Source organism: Taurulus bubalis (genome assembly GCF_910589615.1).
Source record: "Taurulus bubalis genome assembly, chromosome: 19".
Classification (NCBI taxonomy): domain Eukaryota; kingdom Metazoa; phylum Chordata; class Actinopteri; order Perciformes; family Cottidae; genus Taurulus; species Taurulus bubalis.
In genome coordinates, this window is record NC_136607.1 from 5,901,159 (window position 1) to 5,919,465 (window position 18,307).

The 18,307-nt window shown below is 42.2% G+C and overlaps 2 protein-coding genes across 2 annotated transcripts; both read left to right on the plus strand.

Annotated features, from left to right (window-relative positions):
• Window positions 1-1,290: 1,290 nt before the first annotated feature.
• On the plus strand, window positions 1,291-5,957 carry LOC306751334 (bile salt-activated lipase-like; the record flags this gene model as incomplete). The annotated part of the gene is made up of 11 exons (XM_079234898.1): window positions 1,291-1,353; window positions 1,809-1,956; window positions 2,090-2,209; window positions 2,308-2,505; window positions 2,600-2,730; window positions 3,092-3,199; window positions 4,236-4,350; window positions 4,477-4,663; window positions 4,737-4,940; window positions 5,044-5,253; window positions 5,765-5,957. The coding sequence occupies 11 exons, from the start codon at window positions 1,291-1,293 to the stop codon at window positions 5,955-5,957; spliced, it is 1,677 nt and encodes a 558-aa protein (XP_079091024.1).
• A 971-nt stretch (window positions 5,958-6,928) lies between these two features.
• On the plus strand, window positions 6,929-17,957 carry LOC306751768 (cholesterol 7-desaturase nvd; the record flags this gene model as incomplete). The annotated part of the gene is made up of 7 exons (XM_079235402.1): window positions 6,929-7,325; window positions 13,128-13,316; window positions 14,740-14,918; window positions 15,388-15,513; window positions 15,717-15,836; window positions 16,393-16,569; window positions 17,796-17,957. The coding sequence occupies 7 exons, from the start codon at window positions 6,929-6,931 to the stop codon at window positions 17,955-17,957; spliced, it is 1,350 nt and encodes a 449-aa protein (XP_079091528.1).
• Window positions 17,958-18,307: the final 350 nt, after the last annotated feature.

Consider the following 18,307-nt stretch of genomic DNA (forward strand, 5'->3'; position numbering starts at 1 on the left):
TTCAACAACAACTGCACTTCACACGTGTGCTATTTTCGTGGTTTTATCTAATCTCAAACTGTGTGTTATTTGACAATCTGGGAATCGGTCCACCTGGGTTCTGAGTCAACAGTTAACATTTCCTTCATTACCAAGATTAGTTTCCACTGAATTTGGCTCCAAAACAACTTGACCGTCTTTATGTCTTATATCAATGATTGGGAAAGGAAAAATCCAAACATACTTGTGTATATATATCATGTATATCATAGCACTTGAGTGATTATTTCAAATGTATTGATAAATTCATTACATTAGCTTACTCCTTGTTTGCATTGACAGCACACACACACACACACACACACACACACACACACACACACACACACACACACACACACACACACACACACACACACACACACACACGCACACACACAGATCCAACACTCAATTTCCTTAAAACTTACACAGTTATTACAACTTTAACTTTGTGCCTCTTCGGGGGAGTGCTAATACTGTTACTGTTTCTAATTTGTATACAAAACTGACCATATTTTTCGTAGCTTTTCGACATTAAATCCGCGGACAGTGCCACTTCCTGTTTGCCTACGCGAGCCGCCTTCAAAATAAAAGCATCTCATCTTAAAACATACAAGAGAAGAGAGACGGGAACGCGAACTGCGGGACTTTTAATGAGAATGGCCCCGCAGTGAGTCTTTCTTAGGACGCTGATTGGCTAAATAGTATGTCACTCAGTTATATATTTAATCAGTGATTGGCTAAACTGCATATTAGACCCGTCTTTCTTGAGCCAATACGATTCAGCCCTGACACGTGCACGGCGCAGCCGAGACGTGCACAGGCAGAAGAGATGTGCACTAGCAGAGAGGACAAGCAGGAAAAGCATATATTTTGCACAGATATTTTATTTTACAAATATTATTGGGTATATTCCATAGCTCAAAAACACAAATATTGACAATTTGTATAATTTATGAATATTATTATCATTTTCATAAATAATAAATATATATATATATATATATATATATATATATATATATATATATATATATATATATATATATATATATATATATATATATATATTGGTGGCTCAAGGTGGGTGGGGCCAGTCCCCGTGGCCCTCTATTGGCCTGCGCCACTGGGTCAGACGTTTAGAGATTAAAAAAAACAGCGTGAGTTTGTGTCACACCTGTAAACAGCTATATTCCTTCTCTTGAAGGGGCGTGGGGTGTTTCGTGCATATAAGTACCCGATCAGGCATTCGCTGGTTTCTGGACGGCCATGGAGAAACTGAAGATTCTGTTTGCTGTTGTCTTTTCTGTGGCGACGGCCTCAGCAGCCTCCGTAAGTCTGTTGGAATTCTAATCAAACTTATACAGGATAAACATAGAGTAATTAATCTGCTCGTTGTGGTTTGAAGATACAAAAAATGGGATGTGACAATGGTGTATGCCTTCACTCATAATGAGTTCACTTCACCCACGTCAACTTTATGTAATTGCTGATAGTTATAAGGCGACAGCGGCTCAAATATGTAGAACATTCTAACAATGTTGCATGAATACAATTTCTCAAAAACACATCAACGAATTTCAATGAGTATATTCTCATAATGCTGTATGTGCACCGATGGGAGGGATATAGCTTCACATTTATTTTTCTGTCTCTCTAGTCCTAGTATAGGCTACAAATATACTCAATATGATGTTGCAATTGACCTTATTATTAACCTTTAAAACAGCATACAGGCATCACTGTTTTACGCTGTCATTGACGCTCTTGTCTGACCCCGTCTTCAGCTGGGCGTGGTAGAAACAGAAGGAGGCGGTGTTCGGGGACTAAATATCCCTCTCGGCCTTTTCCGCTCTGTGGAGGTTTTCAAAGGAATTCCCTTCGCCGCCAAGCCGGGCACATTTGAGAAACCCAAACCTCACCCTGGCTGGGATGGTGCGTTCAAACCCAATCTGAAAATATGCAGCCTTTGCATGGCATATAGATAACAGCTTGAAAATCTCACTTGAACTGCAAAATCATCCCTGCATCTCTGTGAAGGCATGACCGATATGGTTTTCATCCCCAGGTATACTGAAGGCAACAAAGTTTGCCTCGAGATGTCTCCAGCTCAGCGTTCTTCAGACTTCAAGTTTTGGAAGCGAAGACTGCCTCTACCTCAACATCTGGGTTCCTCACGGCCGACAAGGTAGCCTTTGTTTTGTTTTATATATTAGTGGTTCATTCACTGATACAGTAGTTGTGCTTGTAAAGTAAAAATAAAAACCTCTCTTTTTTCACCCAAAGTGTCGTCAGGTCTCCCCGTCATGATTTGGCTGTATGGAGGAGGCTTCCTGGCCGGCGGTTCAATGGGGCCCAATTTTCTCAACAACTATCTGTACAGCGGTCAGGAAATTGCAGACAAGGGCGAGGTTATTGTGGTGTCTGTGGGATACCGTGTGGGACCCCTGGGCTTCCTCAGTACAGGGGACTCTCTCCTACCCGGTAAGGGCAGTTAAAGGGAAGCGATGTCGTCTTTAAAGGCATCCAGAATGCCTGTTTGTTGGCTGTACTAACTCAGAATATGGTATCGCGACAGGAAACTACGGTCTGTGGGACCAGCACGCCGCCATCGCCTGGGTGCACAGGAACATCCGCTCGTTTGGAGGAGATCCCGACAACATCACCCTCTTTGGAGAGTCTGCAGGCGCAGCTAGTGTCAGCTTCCAGGTGAGAGGCCAGAGGCTTTAGTATTCGTCTAATAAGGTATGGGGCGTTGCAACTAATGGCTGTATTAATGTTTTGTTTTTTAATAATTCATTTTAATCAATGCATTATTAAGAAGCATGTATGGGTTGCCATGATCCTCCTGCATAATATTTGTTAAAGCATTAATACATATTTGACTTACAAAGTATTCCGAATATATTTTCGGAGCATTCATGCACATACAGTATAATATACTACTACGCCATAAGTGTCAAGTTTAAGGCCACGAAAGTGGCATTCTGCATTTTTTCATTACAGAAGCCAGTCAATTTAAATAAAGACCACAAATCATAACTGTATTATCTATTCATGCAATACGCAGACCCTGTCGCCCCACAGCAAAGGGCTGTTCAAGAGAGCCATCTCCCAGAGTGGTGTGGCCTTCTGCCCGTGGGCTCTGAACAGGAATCCACGCAAGGTTGCAGAGGAGGTATGCCACCGTCAGATATCATGGAGATGGACCCGTGCTGCTGAGAAAAAAGTCATAGTTTTCATTTTGATTTATTTTCTTGAATCTACATTTTTAAACAACTTTCTCTTGAAAGCATGAACATATGAATCATTCATTTGACCCCAATAGATTATAGACATACTGACTAATTCAAAAATGTTTTCCACCCAAACGTGTGCTAATATTTTAGATACATACATGTTTTATTTAAGTTACATATATATATACATCCCTGCATGGACATCTGCATGCAGTGAGTGTCTATATATCGTTAGCTATGTAGCTAAATTAATATTGTTCTGTGCATGGACCAATTACAGACAGAGCACTCATTTAATTGGGATTAAAACCAAATATGAGTGGCAATACAAAGTATTAAGCTTGGCGTAGAGGTTTTCATGTTTTTTTATTGATAAGGGTGGAAAAAATAGCCATATGAAATATAAATTTGATGTTGTAAAACATGAAAACTTCCATGGGGGTTGAATACTTTTCATAGACATTGCTGTGAAAGCTGCGAAAGCTGCTTGACATTTTTATCAAATTATCAATAAATCTGTCTATCGAAAGAATGTTGGCTTTAGTGGTGAGCAGGGTCGTCCTTCAACCAGAGGATCAACGGTTCGATCCCCGGCTCCGTTAGCCCATGTCGATATGTCCTTGAGCAAGACACTTAACCCTAAATGTCTCCCGTAGCTGCGCCTACGGTGTATGAATGCTGGATAATCCTGATGTGGCACCTTGCATGGTAGCTCCTCTCATCAGTGTGTGAATGGGTAACTGATGTCATGTAGTGTTAAAGAGCTTTGAATGGTCGGAAGACTAGAAAATCGCTATACAAGTACGGGTCCATTTTTTTTTTTTTTTAGCATGCTATTGTCCAACTTTTGCGTACTCTGCTGATATTTACTCGTCTACCATCGTTCATGTTCTGTTGTCAGTGGAGGGCAGAATCATTCCACTGAGAGCTTAACTGAGATCAGGCCAGTCTACTAAACAAACGAAATGTGCTCAGGTTGCTGAGAAAGTCGGCTGCCCCGCTGATGACCGGATGGTGGCCTGTCTGAAGTCAGTCGACGCTAAGAATCTCACCATGGCCGCTCCCCGCGTCACACAGGGCTCCCCAGACAGTGAGCATCATGTTCTGCTTCATTCAGAATAACAGACAGCCAACGTGATGTTGTAAAATGTATTGCCATGAAAATATGTGCCGGTGAGGCGCCGCCTCAGTATTTCTGTCCCCTCGTTTCTCTCAGATCCCGGTGTGACAAAACTGCTTCTGTCTCCCGTTGTTGACGGCGACTTCCTCCCCGATCAGCCGGCCAACTTGTTCCACAACGCTGCTGAGGTCGACTACCTCGCAGGGGTCAACGACATGGACGGACACCTCTTCACCTCGCAGGACATTCCTTCCCTTGGGGACAAGAATCAAGAGACTCTTGTGTAAGGCCGCTTTGTGCTGAGAGGGAAGGGATTTTTGTATTGTGGGCCCTCAATCTTATTTGTTTTACTGCAGAGAAGATATCAAGAAGCTCCTTGCTGCTTATACCAAAGAGATGGGGCCGGCTGCTTCGGAGATCGCCTTCGCTGAATATTCGTCCAACTGGGGATCAACACCCAGCCAGGAAAGCATTAGGAGAGCTGCTGTGGACATTGGGACTGACTACCTCTTCCTGGTTCCTGCACAGGCTGCCATCTACCTGCATGCAGCTAACGCCGGGTGAGGCTCACTGCTCGGTTCTTTTCCCTTCAAGTCTTTTTTATGTCTTTGGACCGAATGCCGCACCGATGCACACTAAAACCACACTGTGGTTCTTCAACAGGTCCGGCCGTACCTACTCCTACCGGCTCTCCGAGCCCAGTTTAATGGCCGGACCAGGCAAACCCTACCATGACTGGGTGGGAGCCGACCACATGGATGACCTGCAGTACGTGTTTGGCAAACCCTTCACCACCCCAAAGGCGTATGGGGACAGACACAGAGACCTGTCGGGATATATCATTGCCTACTGGACTAACTTCGCCAGAACTGGGTAAATGCATGTGCAACACTGAATTCTTAAAAAAAAAAAATATGCACGATGAACAAACATCTCTTTCAAAGTCCTCAGAATGTAGAGAGGAAAGAAACTGTAATGTTTGGTATACGTGCTACTGAAGTAGAGATGTCTGGCTCACAGTAGGAGAATACAACTAATTTAGAGAAAACGGCCTTTAAACATATGGATTGTACATTTACATAAATTTTGAAGACAATATAAGGATGGTAAAACAATTTAACAAACAGATATCACCATGACATTTCCCCAGTTGATAACTTTAAGACAATTGAAATTTCCCTAAAAGTATATGTTTAAATACGCCAATGAGGCATTATCTCATGGTAATCTTTGGTGAATTTAGGAGAAATATACAGTCTGAAATAATTGTTATGGAAGCAAAACAGCATACAAAATCTCTAAATTTGACCAGTGCAAACAAAAACAATGTATCTTCAACCAATTAATACTTTCACAAGTGTTTCTCTTCTTATTATTTTCACAGAAACCCCAACAAAGGAAACCTGAAGGTGCCTGTGACCTGGCCTGCTTTCACCAGCACTGAGCCACAGTTCCTGGACATCAATGCTAAGATGAACGAGAGCTCCACTGGACGGGACATGAGACTACGATTTGTCCGCCTCTGGACCAGCACCCTTCTCAGCCTCCCATCACATGGAGCCGCAGACGCTCAGTAATGCATCCTTTGTACAAAAAGAAGAGTGTGAGCTTTAAAACTTATGAGACAAAGGAGCTTTGACAATGTGTCAGAGTGCATAGACGGCTTTTTCCAAATCTACCTGCAGTGACATCCAGATTTGAGTCTTTGTGGAAGATGTGCCCTCTAGTGGGGGACCCGATTATTTTCTGCTGTAACCTCATACAAATAAAACCAGAGGATACATAAAGATAGAACACAATTGTTTATCTACCATGAAGCTGCACTAATAAATTGTAATTTTATATTTGTTTAATTTCGCATGAGTGCCATTTCTTTCATTAAGGCTTGAAGAGGCGCCTGGCTTTGTGCACAGAATAGAAGGACACTATTTTTAGAAGATGGTATTAACACTGCATTTTCTGTTCATTATAGTTGTCAAATAGTGCCCTTAATGAGTGTGTCAGTTATACACGTTGGTTAAAAAAAAGTCTCATCTTTTACAGACAGGGTGATACATTTGCATGGTTTTTTAAGTTGAGTATATTTTTCTTTTACCAGTGATTTTTGTATTGAATGTTTAATGAAAACACTTCGTAAGTGGAGTTTTAAAGTTCATTCTTGACCTTAGAAATAGTACACAACAGTCTCACTTCAAGGCCTATGAGTAGATGCTCGACAAAATAGTTGTCGATGGTGTTGCGCAATAAGTGCACAGTTGAAGAATCAAAGATACTCTTTGTGCTTTTATTTTGAAAACGTGTGCACTTGACCTGAGCCGATCCAGTGTAATCTCATTAGGTGGATCTAAATCCAGGTAACTAGGCTGTAAGTAGCAGAGACAAAAGAGACAACTTCTGCCCATTTCCTCGTTCTCGGTGTGGCTCCAACGAAGTGGCCCCTCTCGTCTCCAGCCCGCAGGGCGACGTATCAATATCATGCCAGATGCTCATGGCAGACTAGCCGAGAGCGGAAGGGACGGCGCACTGCAGAGGCGCACGAGAGAGTAAGATGTCCACTGGGAAAGTGGCTGGTATTATTGGACTGGGAGTCGCTGCGATGCTCATCATACAAAGCGGGGACCCGCTGGACTCAGCGGGCGGCGCGTCCCCGGTGTGGCGCGAGACGGGGCTGCTTGCGCGCGCCGTGGTCTGCGTCCTCGCCGGAGGCTCCCTGCTCGCCATGGGCTGGCTGCACGGGCTGCTCTTCAGTCCCCTGGAGGTGCTCAGGGGCCCCGACGATGTGGGCTACATCGCAGAGGACGGTCGCTCCAGGGCCCAGGCGGCCAACGAGGTCCGCCGCAGGAGGAAAACCGGAGAGCTGCCCCCGGTCTATCCAAACGGCTGGTACCGGGTGATGGACTCACACCGGCTGCACACGGGCGAGGTCAAAAGTGTCTCTATTCTCGGTACGTTAATTAGTGGAGGATGCATTAACGGTATAAATAAAGTAACCAGCTGCCACGGTATTACAGCGTGTATTAAAGTGCAGGAGTCAATGCTGTATAAACATGACCACAAGTGGAGACCAAAGTAACAATAATAAGTTGTATTTGAGTTAGGGAAAAAAAAAGGGATTACAGGTATATTACAGGCATAAACATATATTTGTGAGGTTCCCCAGAAACCAATATTCTAGTGGGACAGGGAATGAAGGTGATGACACCATGTTTACATGAGCTGAAGTGTGATGTCAGCGATGAGAGGTGCAGACAGGTGAGTTTAGTGAACCACCTTCACAACCTGCATGTCATCACTGGCAGCGATGATCAAGTCATCAACCCATATTATCAATATCACCTTTTCTAAGTCGTTTTCAATCAGATACTCATGCAGCATCTTGTTCCAATTTCTGCCTGGTTGTTTTAGTCCATATAGTGACTTTTCTGGCTTGGTAGCAGAGGATGGTTGTATAGCGATCCTAGCGTGTATACCCAGTGTTAACCTGAATATAATAATGGAGGAATTAGACAACGTGGGGCATCACTTCAGTTTCAGTGGAACTCTTTTATCCAAAAGTACAACTTCATTGTCACATGTCAACTTCAGCACCTCTAATTGTCTGTTCTATTTGTCCATCAAACAGTATCTGAATTAACCCTATAAAGCCTGCATATGGCAATACATATATATATATATATATATATATATATATATATATATATACATATATATATATACATATATATGTATATATATATGTATATATATGTATATATATATATATATATATATATATATACTGTTATCTTCAAAACAAACAAAAACATCATAACAAGGTTTTGTCCCTTTTCATCATGTACATTTTAATACACATGGTTTATCCCCACACTTTTGAAATGTATTCAACTTGAACTTAAAGTACCCAGCCTGTTTTGTCTCATTGGCCCTGGAGTCTTTCTTTTCCTTCTGTGGTTTAGTCAGCATGAGGATTGTGGGATATTACAACTTATTATTGCTTCTCCATTCCTTTTCTACTTACCACCAGATGACCTCAATAGGCAGAGAGGGTTGTGTTAAACGACAGTCAGAAATCTCTAAATCATGCCTAGATTATTGGCATCCTATAATTTTAAGATGGTAGCCTTTGTGATTGTTTTGAACTGGCTGCTGAAGTTTAACACTGATATTTCATGCAGGTTTGAATACAGTCAATAGTCACGAGTGTCCCTGAACCCTTTCTGAGTCCTCCAATATGAACGGCTCGGGTTATTAATGTGTGAGCTGAATTTCCAAAACGTTAAATATCATGAAAATGTGAACCCAAATTCAACACAAACTAAATAAACGCAACTCTAAGATGAAGACATCAAACTCAGTTAATGTGTTGTTTCTTAAATGATCTTGATCCAGTATGTATATTGTAGGAGGAGCAATAGTTCACATAAATGATTCCACTCTGATTATTCTTAAAGGATTCATTTCGATGAAGCAAAAATAATTTAGTTTTTCATTTGCCACTGGCACCTGAATTTCCAGGTAGCAGTGTTGTTGCCAGGAGAGACAAGCTCATATTACACATTTTGTTTGGCATTTAAAGTATACTTTATAAACACAATGGCCTATTGTCGTTGTTGGAGTAGCAACCAGGGTGCTTAGGAACGCTTTGCTCTTTTGAAACAAAGACTCATTGTTTTCGGTCAATCAAGCTTTAAATCGCTTGTTTGATTTAAAGTGGTCATGGAAACGGAAGTGCTTATTTAATTAGGAAATAACAGCTGAAAAGTTGCAGCTAACGATTATCTTCAGTATCAGTCAATCCGCTAAAACCTGATTAATCTTTTTAGCGGATTAAAGTATTCGTCTGAGCTATAGAACGTCAATTAGATTTAGCAAAATAGTGAAATTAGAAATTCACAAAGTAAAGGTGGTGCCTTCAAACGTCTCGTTTATAGTCGCCTATATTGATTGATTTAAGGGCATTAGCCGCTCTCTTTGTCTTTGTGTTCATGGTGATCTGACAGACAATCTATCATGCATCAGGTCGCTTTTTTTATTATATAACGACTCATCATTCGCAGTTTTAAAGCTTTTAATATTTCACATTCACATCTCTATGACTCTTATATATAGCAGCTCTGTTAAAGAGTCTCAATAGATTTCACAGACAGATTTATTCCCGCGTATACTTTCATCGAGGCGCGGGATTTAAAACAGATACGTGCCTCCCATTTAAGATATTTTATTCTGGTGTTGATATGTGGTGGGGCTGTTTCATCTCTTCAGAGAAGTTCTTTGAGTTTGAGTTCAAAAAGGTTTCAAAGAGCGCGTGGCTCTTTCATGTTTCTGTCCCATCATAACCTTCCATAAATGAATAAGCAGTGTATGAAAGGCTCTCCTGAACAAGACATCAGTCAAAGGAGACACCTGCTCTTGCAGAGAGAATCCGCATACACTAAAGCCAAAGCAAATGTTTTTTCTTTCACCAATTAGTTAATAACTTACTATTTAATCTATTAATACTTTTAACATTTAATGAAAAATGTCCATCACATGTTCCCAACTTGTTTTGATCATATTGAATTGAGAACATAATAATAAAAAGACAGAGTCAAGCAACAAATTCTCATATTTGAGAAGCCATTACTCAACTATACTGATACTCATATTACTATTGCAGTACATTTTAAGAGTCGTGCTCACCTGTTGCCTCATTGGCTGCTCTATACATCAGATTTCACTGGAAGCCCCAGACAGGCAGCAACCTCCAGGTCTGAGAAGTGAAGCCGGAGCGGAAGTGTCTCAACCCTTGTGTGGTGTTCATATTTTTGTAACTCAGCCAGTTTGTGGGTCTGGTGGAGCCGCTGCATTTTTGGGTTTTGAATTGAACAAAATCAAACAATTTTATGTTAAAATACTCAACAGATGTTTAGTTCATCACAATTACAAGCAATATAAACGGCATATATTGTTAATATTTGCCCTTTACCTTTGTTAGATCACATTTATGAATGAATGTGCTACTCGTTTTGTTTTATTTTCGATAGAATGATATGAAAGATATGAGTGATGCTTCTGGCCACAGATTCTCCCGTCCCTGTGTAGTACTCATGAGTGCCACGTTCTGGCCTTTCTTTGGCACATAGGATACACAAACGTGGAAGAGTTGACCGGCCTGTTATGTGTATCAGCAGTGGTGGGAGCTCAGACTGGTTTTCTGTATCGTTCCCACGATGGTCAGCTTCCTCTGTAGGAGCTTCTGTCTTCTGTCAACTTTTGTGAGGTAAAAAGATTGTCACATATGAGGAAGTGGCATCACTATGTTCCGTTACAGTTCAGTCTTGCTTGTAAAAAACCGTAGCGTGATGAAACATGCCGTAACCCCCCGGTCTGGTTCAGTTCACGCTGTCACTCGTTAACGTTTAATCGGCTCACTGGCGGATCTGGCTGCAGGTTGTTTTTTTACTCAAAGTAGAATGAATCAAATCACGTAGCCAACAACGTAATTTCGTGGTCGTAAGAGGCCCAGAATGAAATAGTTTAAGGAAGAGGACTCTGTATATGCAGCGCAGCTTGACGCTGAGATGAGGTGGAGCTGGGCCTGGAGGTTTCGGTCAAAACAGACGTGAGAGGAGCAGTGCAGCTTCCCACTGTCCCAGTGTTTCATACATATTGATAAAGCACGGCATGCTAAAGCAGCCTCTGCTCCAAGGAGATCAATTACAGTAAAAAAAATGGCTCACATTTGGCAGATGTAAAGCATACATGTGTATGTTTTTAGTGTTAGTCCATTTTAATCTAATTTGTTTAATTAACAGCTCAGGGATGTTCAAGGAGCAACCTGTTTGTGCTTTCTGAACATGTTTTGCACTGTGAATATGCACTGTCACTTTGAACAAAGGGTTGGAAATGAATGTTTTTTTGCTTTTTTATCTGATTCATCGATTAATCGAAAAAATAATCAACCGATTAATCGATTATTAAAATAATCGTTAGTTGCAGCCCTACATAGAACCTTAAGGGCAGAGCATAGAATTATCAATTGCAAGGCCCTATGAGCAGAGAATATCGATCAGTTGTGATAAGGAACCACACGGGCAAAGCATAAAAAAACACACACACACTGTCTCTCTCTCTATCTCTCTACTTCTCACTTGATTTATTGTAGACATACATTTATGATTTCTATTCATAGTTTCAATAGATTACGCTCCCATTAAGAGTCAAACAGAACATACAGCAGTGAATGCGTGGGCTACCTTGTGATTGGCAGGTCAATACCACGGGAGGTAAGAGGTCCTCTGGAAGTCGTCGTGTTTTCCTTTTACAACGTGAACCCTTTCACAGTTTGCTTGCAGTTCATGAAAGTTAATGAAAACATAAAAAATAATGATCATTCAGTGTTCGGTTGTACCTAGCGACGCCCTCTCCTGTCACTTCTGCTTTCAAATTTACCAAGATGCTAACGGCCAAAATGCCAAACTCCAAAATGCCAAACTCCAAAATGCCAAACTCCAAAATGTCAAATTCGCGGCTTAAAATTGTCAGTACACAGACAGAATTTCCAAACCCAAACCCCTTTCTTGACCAATAGAGCATAAATTCTCCCCGTGGCTCCGACCTTTCGCTGCCCCACACTCTGCTAAAGCCATCACAACAATCCCCTTCAGGATCGGCATTCTGCTGTCGCTGACTGCAGTGTCTCGTTCCTAACTTTTCCCGCCAGTCAGCCATTTACATCATATATTGAATTCCGCCGAGTTTGTCTTTTTCTCACACATGGTCCATTTCTGCCTCACAACAGTCTGGGAGCAGCAGTGCAGTGCTGTGTCACCCCTTGTCAGATGAGCCTTATTTTGGATTTCTAGGCCCTGCGAGAGCTGGCTCAGTGGTTACTGCAGACACCCACCCAGGCTGTGCTAATCTGGGCGTAATCTGAACATGCAGGTCAGACAAAAGTCAAGCCAAAGTACTATGCAAAGTGAGTTCCTAACCCTACTTTACTGAAGATGTAATCTACACCTCTAACCCAATCTGGACAAGTGGGACGATCCTTATTAGACGGTGGAACGAAGGTGATAGAAGTGGCAGGCAGCAGTGCACCCCTTTACACATCGACTGCACCAGGGTTCACTCGAATTCTCAACCTAAAACTAAAACGTCACTTCAAAGATGCTAAAATCAAATCAAAATTCTCCTCACAGGGGTTTCAATGGTTGACGGAGCAATGACGTTTTTCAGATTGCCAACAAATACAGAGTGAACACCGTATTAATGTATGTGGCAGCTTTCATACCAAGTCTGGATATTCTCTATTTTTTTCAAAATAAATGAGTGAATACATTTTGCGGCGCCAGTTTGTTTGTGACAACCTTCTATATCATTTCGCCACAGCAGTCTTGGCTTGTTTTGAAGGTTTACCTAAGCACAGCGGCACAGTGCACACTATCTCTGTTTGTCAGGCTTCAGGAATAATTGTTCTGGGTGCAGGCTCATCCATAGAAATAATTGGAGGGGCCATGTTGTAAGGAATCTATTCTGCTATTCTGCATGCTTATCTTCACATTTACGAACAAATGTATTTATTTTTTTGCGTATGGATTTGTCAGTAGAGACACTCTGCAGAGAGGCACAAACAAACTGAGACAATGAATTGCAAAATTCAGAGAAATGCATCAAGCTTTTTTCTTTCTCTCAAATACATTGCCACTGTATTCCAAAGTGGCCGGTCATTCATAAAACGTTTTTTTTGGTCCCTATTCCCCCAATAGGTGAGCAGGTGGCAGTTTTTCGGGGCCAGGACGGGAAGGCCTACGTGGTGGATGCCTACTGCCCTCACCTGGGGGCCAACCTGGCCGTGGGAGGCCGGGTGGTGGGAAGCTGCATAGAGTGCCCGTTTCATGGATGGCAGTTTCGGGGGAACGACGGCAAGTGCGTGAGGATCCCCTATGCAGAAAAAGGTACGAAATGAAGGTGGCGTCCGATGAGTTCTATTCTAAAAAAGGCATATGGGTAGTTAGAAATTATTTGAAATACCAACATTTAAAGATTAATGTGTAAGTTAATGTGTAAATTAAGTGTTTCACAGACAAAAGGTCATTATCTCAAATAACACACATCATTTGACCCGTTCACCCTTTTATGTCTGATACTATTGTCAATTCTCTCTAAATGGCGCCCCCTGGAGGACAGAATCCTCTCTACAATTGAACCCTATTGTTCGATTGCTTAATGACAATTGCAGACAGGTGTGTTTCAAGCCACCATACACGGCCCTCACTCAGACCGCACATCTGTTTGCTCTCCATCCTCCATGCATTGCTTCCCCAGAATGTGAGAATGTTATGCCTTTCTGTTTAATTGCATCACTTTGTCTATTGTAATATTTTAAGATTAGTATTAATTGCAGTATTCATTTTTTGCAGAACTTAGAAGAGTTTAATAGCAACTGTTTCTAAAAAAAAAAAAATGAAAAGTGCAAAGCCTTGCTAGTAGCTACTAGTGGAACAAACAAGCTCTTGATATTTATGCTGTTCTCAGAGTCAGTAAAACACTCTGTCCTGAGGGTGGTGCTACAGGTTCTCCTGTGACAGATGTCTAATGTCTAACTCCTAACATTTTGTTCTGCGTAGTGGCGCAAGAGATACTAATATTTATTTGTGTCGCATTTAAGATATTGGGCCTACGGTTATGCTTGCAGAAAGATTAAGGGGTCAGCAAAAAATATTAAGACTCATACCCTGGAGAACATGCATATTTACAGCAAATGTGGATAAATTATGTTGAAATCTGGACGTTTTATATTTGTGTATAGAGTTGACAATTTGGTCTTAACGTGGCACCAGACGAAAGCTATAAGAGTGCCCTGAATGAAAATTGTTCATCCTTTGGGGAGCATGAATATGATCAATTAATAAACTGACTTTGGATACATTTTTTAAACGGTATTAAACATTAAGCCAGCATGGACCGCTGGGGCTACACGAAGGCCCTCCAGTAAAAATATATAAAAAATTAGGTAGGTAAGTGCAAATTCAAAAATCCTTTAAAAATAGTTATTTAATAAATATTCAATAAAATATAAGAGTAAGTTCATGAACTGAATTGTATATATTCTATATTAAATCAGACACTAATGACACAGCGCTGTGTATTACATCTTTTCCTTCAACCAAAAATGCTTTGTGCTGGTTAGCGGGTACTTGTCCACAGGGGGTTCATCACTGAGAAAAGGTTGAGAACCACTGGACTCAACGATGGTGAAGCCTGATATCTACTACTGTATGAAGTGGATCGTCAACATAAAATGAGACCAATTTCCCAGTGTACATGTGGCCCGAAAGAGACTGCGTGGTTCAGATTTTGGTTTCATTTGTCGATCAGTGCCGGAGTTTGCCAAGGTGCGCTGCTGGCCCGGCTGTGAGGTCAACGGCCAGATCCTGGTTTGGTTTCACTGTGACGGAGAAGACCCTCAGTGGACCGTCCCAGAGCAGCAGGAAATAACAAAGGGCCAGTGGGTCTATCGGGGCAGAACGGAACATTTCATCAACGCGCACATAGAGGTAGGTGCATCCGTGAGCGGATGTGTTCTTACAATGCAGATGTTGTTCCTTTGTTTTACTTTACCAGGTGAGACTATACTGTTTCATAAGTGATCAATGCAGCAGTTAACGGGACAGTTTACCCCAAAATATATATATATTTTATAAAAAAAACTTTTCTCTTACCTTTAGTGCTATTTATCAGTCGTCATCATGACATCGTCTGGGGATTACTTGAGAAACAGGGTCAGGATTTCTGAAAAGAGACACAATTACGTTCAAATTAAGGCCGACAGCTCGATGGCTGATATCTCCAACACTAGGTGACTCGCACCAAAACAAACCGGGCTGATGAATAGCTCCACAGGGAAGAGTAAACATGAGTATTGTTAAAGTGCAAAGAAACATCCCTCCTCCCTGTTGCCGACCATTAGCTCCCTCCACCTCTTTACGACACACAATTCATAGAGAACCTCTCTCTCTCCTGTAGGAGATCCCTGAAAATGCAGCGGACATCGCTCACCTCGCTCACCTGCACACGCCGGCTATCGCCAGCGGAGTGGATCTGCGTTACACCAACAGCAAAACCTGGGAATTTTTGCGCCATGACTGGAAGGTGAGGAAAGAAAGCCTCAGTCTAAAGATGCTCCACATGATGGAGGCGGTGGTGCTATAATGGCAATACGATTTTGGGACATTTGAGACAGTGCATCTCTGTGTCTGAATGCCGCTGTATGCACTTTGACTGTGTGCATGCTTATGTGTGTGTGTGTGTGTGTGTGTGTGTGTGTGTGTGTGTGTGTGTGTGTCCTATTCAAGGTCCAGTGGGAGCCAGAGTTGGAGCCCAACAAGCATTGTTCTCAGATGTTGGTGAAACATGCGCTGACTGTGTTCGGGTGCCACTGGCCTCTGCTGGACGTCCGTGTCGTGGCCAGACAGGTACGGCGAAGACAACGTTGACACGACTTCTGGCTGTTTGAAGGATTCTTCTTCGTGCGACTTCGAAGTGCTTGTGAAAACAGTACAGAGCCCAAAGGACGTGATCTGTGTGTTGTAACAAATGCGGTTGTGTAGAACATTAGACCATCGCCGAGCCGAACTCGTGTTCATGCAGGTGCAGCTGAGAAAAATGCTGAACCGATGCGACAAAAAGCAACCACCACATGCTTTAGTTGTGCCGGGACATTAGCAACCAACTGTGCAGTCTGTGGCTTTTCATCTTGCCGAGTGAATTATATATGATAAATAAGTGTTCCCCGAAACCACTAATCTCCCTTGTTTAACCAGTTGCACAGGGCTGCAGGCGGAGAAGGATCACGACACAAATGTTGCTAAGACATAATTACTGTAATGCGGGCGGGAGGGGGCGGTTAGCATCGCCATGCGACGCAATTGGAAACATGACTGACTGAGAGGTGGTTATGATATATTCGACGACCAAGCTAAATTGAGACTGATAAATGCACGGGTTGCGATAACCATGCGTGTGTTTCAGGTGGGTCCGGGTGTGGTGTTCCTGCTGTTTGACCACAGCTTCCTGGGCCGAGGCGTCATCTTGCAGTGCGTGACTCCGGTGGAGCCTCTGCTGCAGTGCGTCTCTCACACCATCTTCTACCAGTCGAACATCCCGCCTCTGGTGCCCAAGTTCTTCCTTAAGGCAGAGTGCATTCAGGTGCGGTGCGCTCTCTCCTCCTACCCTCACTGGCACAGCAGTCCTTCGTAGAGCACTGTTATTTCTGCACAGCAGGTTTGACGTTCACAGAGATCATCGTGTGCTTTTGCCTCCCACTCTGCCTTTGGGTTCATTCTGCCTCCTCACCAGAAGTAACAGCACACAGTCACAGAGAAGGTGTAAATAGCTCTCATTAAACTTGATAATTAGCTATGTGGCGAAGCGGAAAGAAAAAGAGTTACTGATTTAACAGAAAGGAAAACTAATGAGTTGGCTCAAAAGGCTTAGATAGAAGGATTATATAGTGTATGTATAGTTGAAGACACACAATTGGAATAAACATAGAAAACATGACAAATGCCTTTCTGAAGAGTTTTTTTTTTATCATTTAACAAAAGTAGCCACAATTCTCAAATGTTAAATTCTGTCTAAAAACCAGCAGTTTACAATAATTTATAATAAATCTGAATAATAGTCTTTAACTGGCAAAATTATGACCTAAATCAGGAGTTATTGATTTAAGTAAGTAAAGAAGAAACAATTATTAATCTAACCAGTGGCTTTATTCTTTTAAAAGCTCTTAAACAGTTTTTCACATTAAGATATCTGTTAAGGGCTGAGATGCTTTGTGAATAACTTTACCAGGATCTTGTTTTAATTTTAAGGGGAAATTATTAGAAAACATCATAATTCTAACTAGAATTTCGTAACGAGGAGCCACTCTTTGGAATACGGTTTTGATGCAAACCTCTGGTGCTACAGAAACAATTAGGTCTGCACCAAAAATGTATATTTGTTTTGCTCATCGTCTGTTATTAAATGAAATAATTTTGTCATTTTGTTTCTCCATGTTGTATTATATTAACACAAAGCGCTAGCTTTTTGAAAGGACATGTGAAGAGGTGAAGTGTGTGCTGAAATAACAAATCTCAGCAGCGGATGAAGTAACAGTGTGTGCTGACAAATAATAATACATTAATGCAACAAGACAGGAGAAAATACAGATTACTTTTTTTGGGTCACTATTTAACTCTTAGCTCAAGTTTCTAATGGACTTAAAGTCGTAAAACAAGTCGACCACGTCTCAGTATTAGCCTGTGTGTGTGTGTGTGTGTGTGTGCGTGTGCGCGTGCGTGCATGCGCTCGTCTTTTTGTCACAGCTTTCTGGAAATCCTAATTTACAACCATGTCCAGTGAGCTTGTCCCGTTTTCCTCTCTGTGTCTAGTTTGAGCGCGACGTGATGATCTGGAACAATAAGAAGTACATCTCCAAGCCTCTCCTGGTGAAGGAGGACGCAGCCATCCAGAAGCACCGGCGCTGGTTCAGTCAGTTCTACAGCGAGAACAGCCCGCGGCTGCAGCACCAGCGCGACACGTTGGACTTCTGACCTCCACGAACTGCAGAGAAGATGTCAGGTCAGGGTGTAATCAGAGGTACCCGAGGAGGCAGTCCAGGATTTACTCTTTTTTCTTCTTCTTTTTGTCGCATATAAATAAACGAAAGGAGGGAAGCAGACCTGACTTGTTTGTGAGACGCGGCTCAATAACACAAACAATAACCTTACGGTAGCCCTCGTCTGGATGATGGATGATGTGACTTCCCAGCTTTATACACGCAAGTGCCAACAGCCGTCATGTTGCATGGTTGGACTGGTAGAACGAACTGAGTGGGTTCAGCCCTCATTTTGGTGAACCGGCACTAAGATACAAAGCGAGCAACTCTGAGGAACACCACATG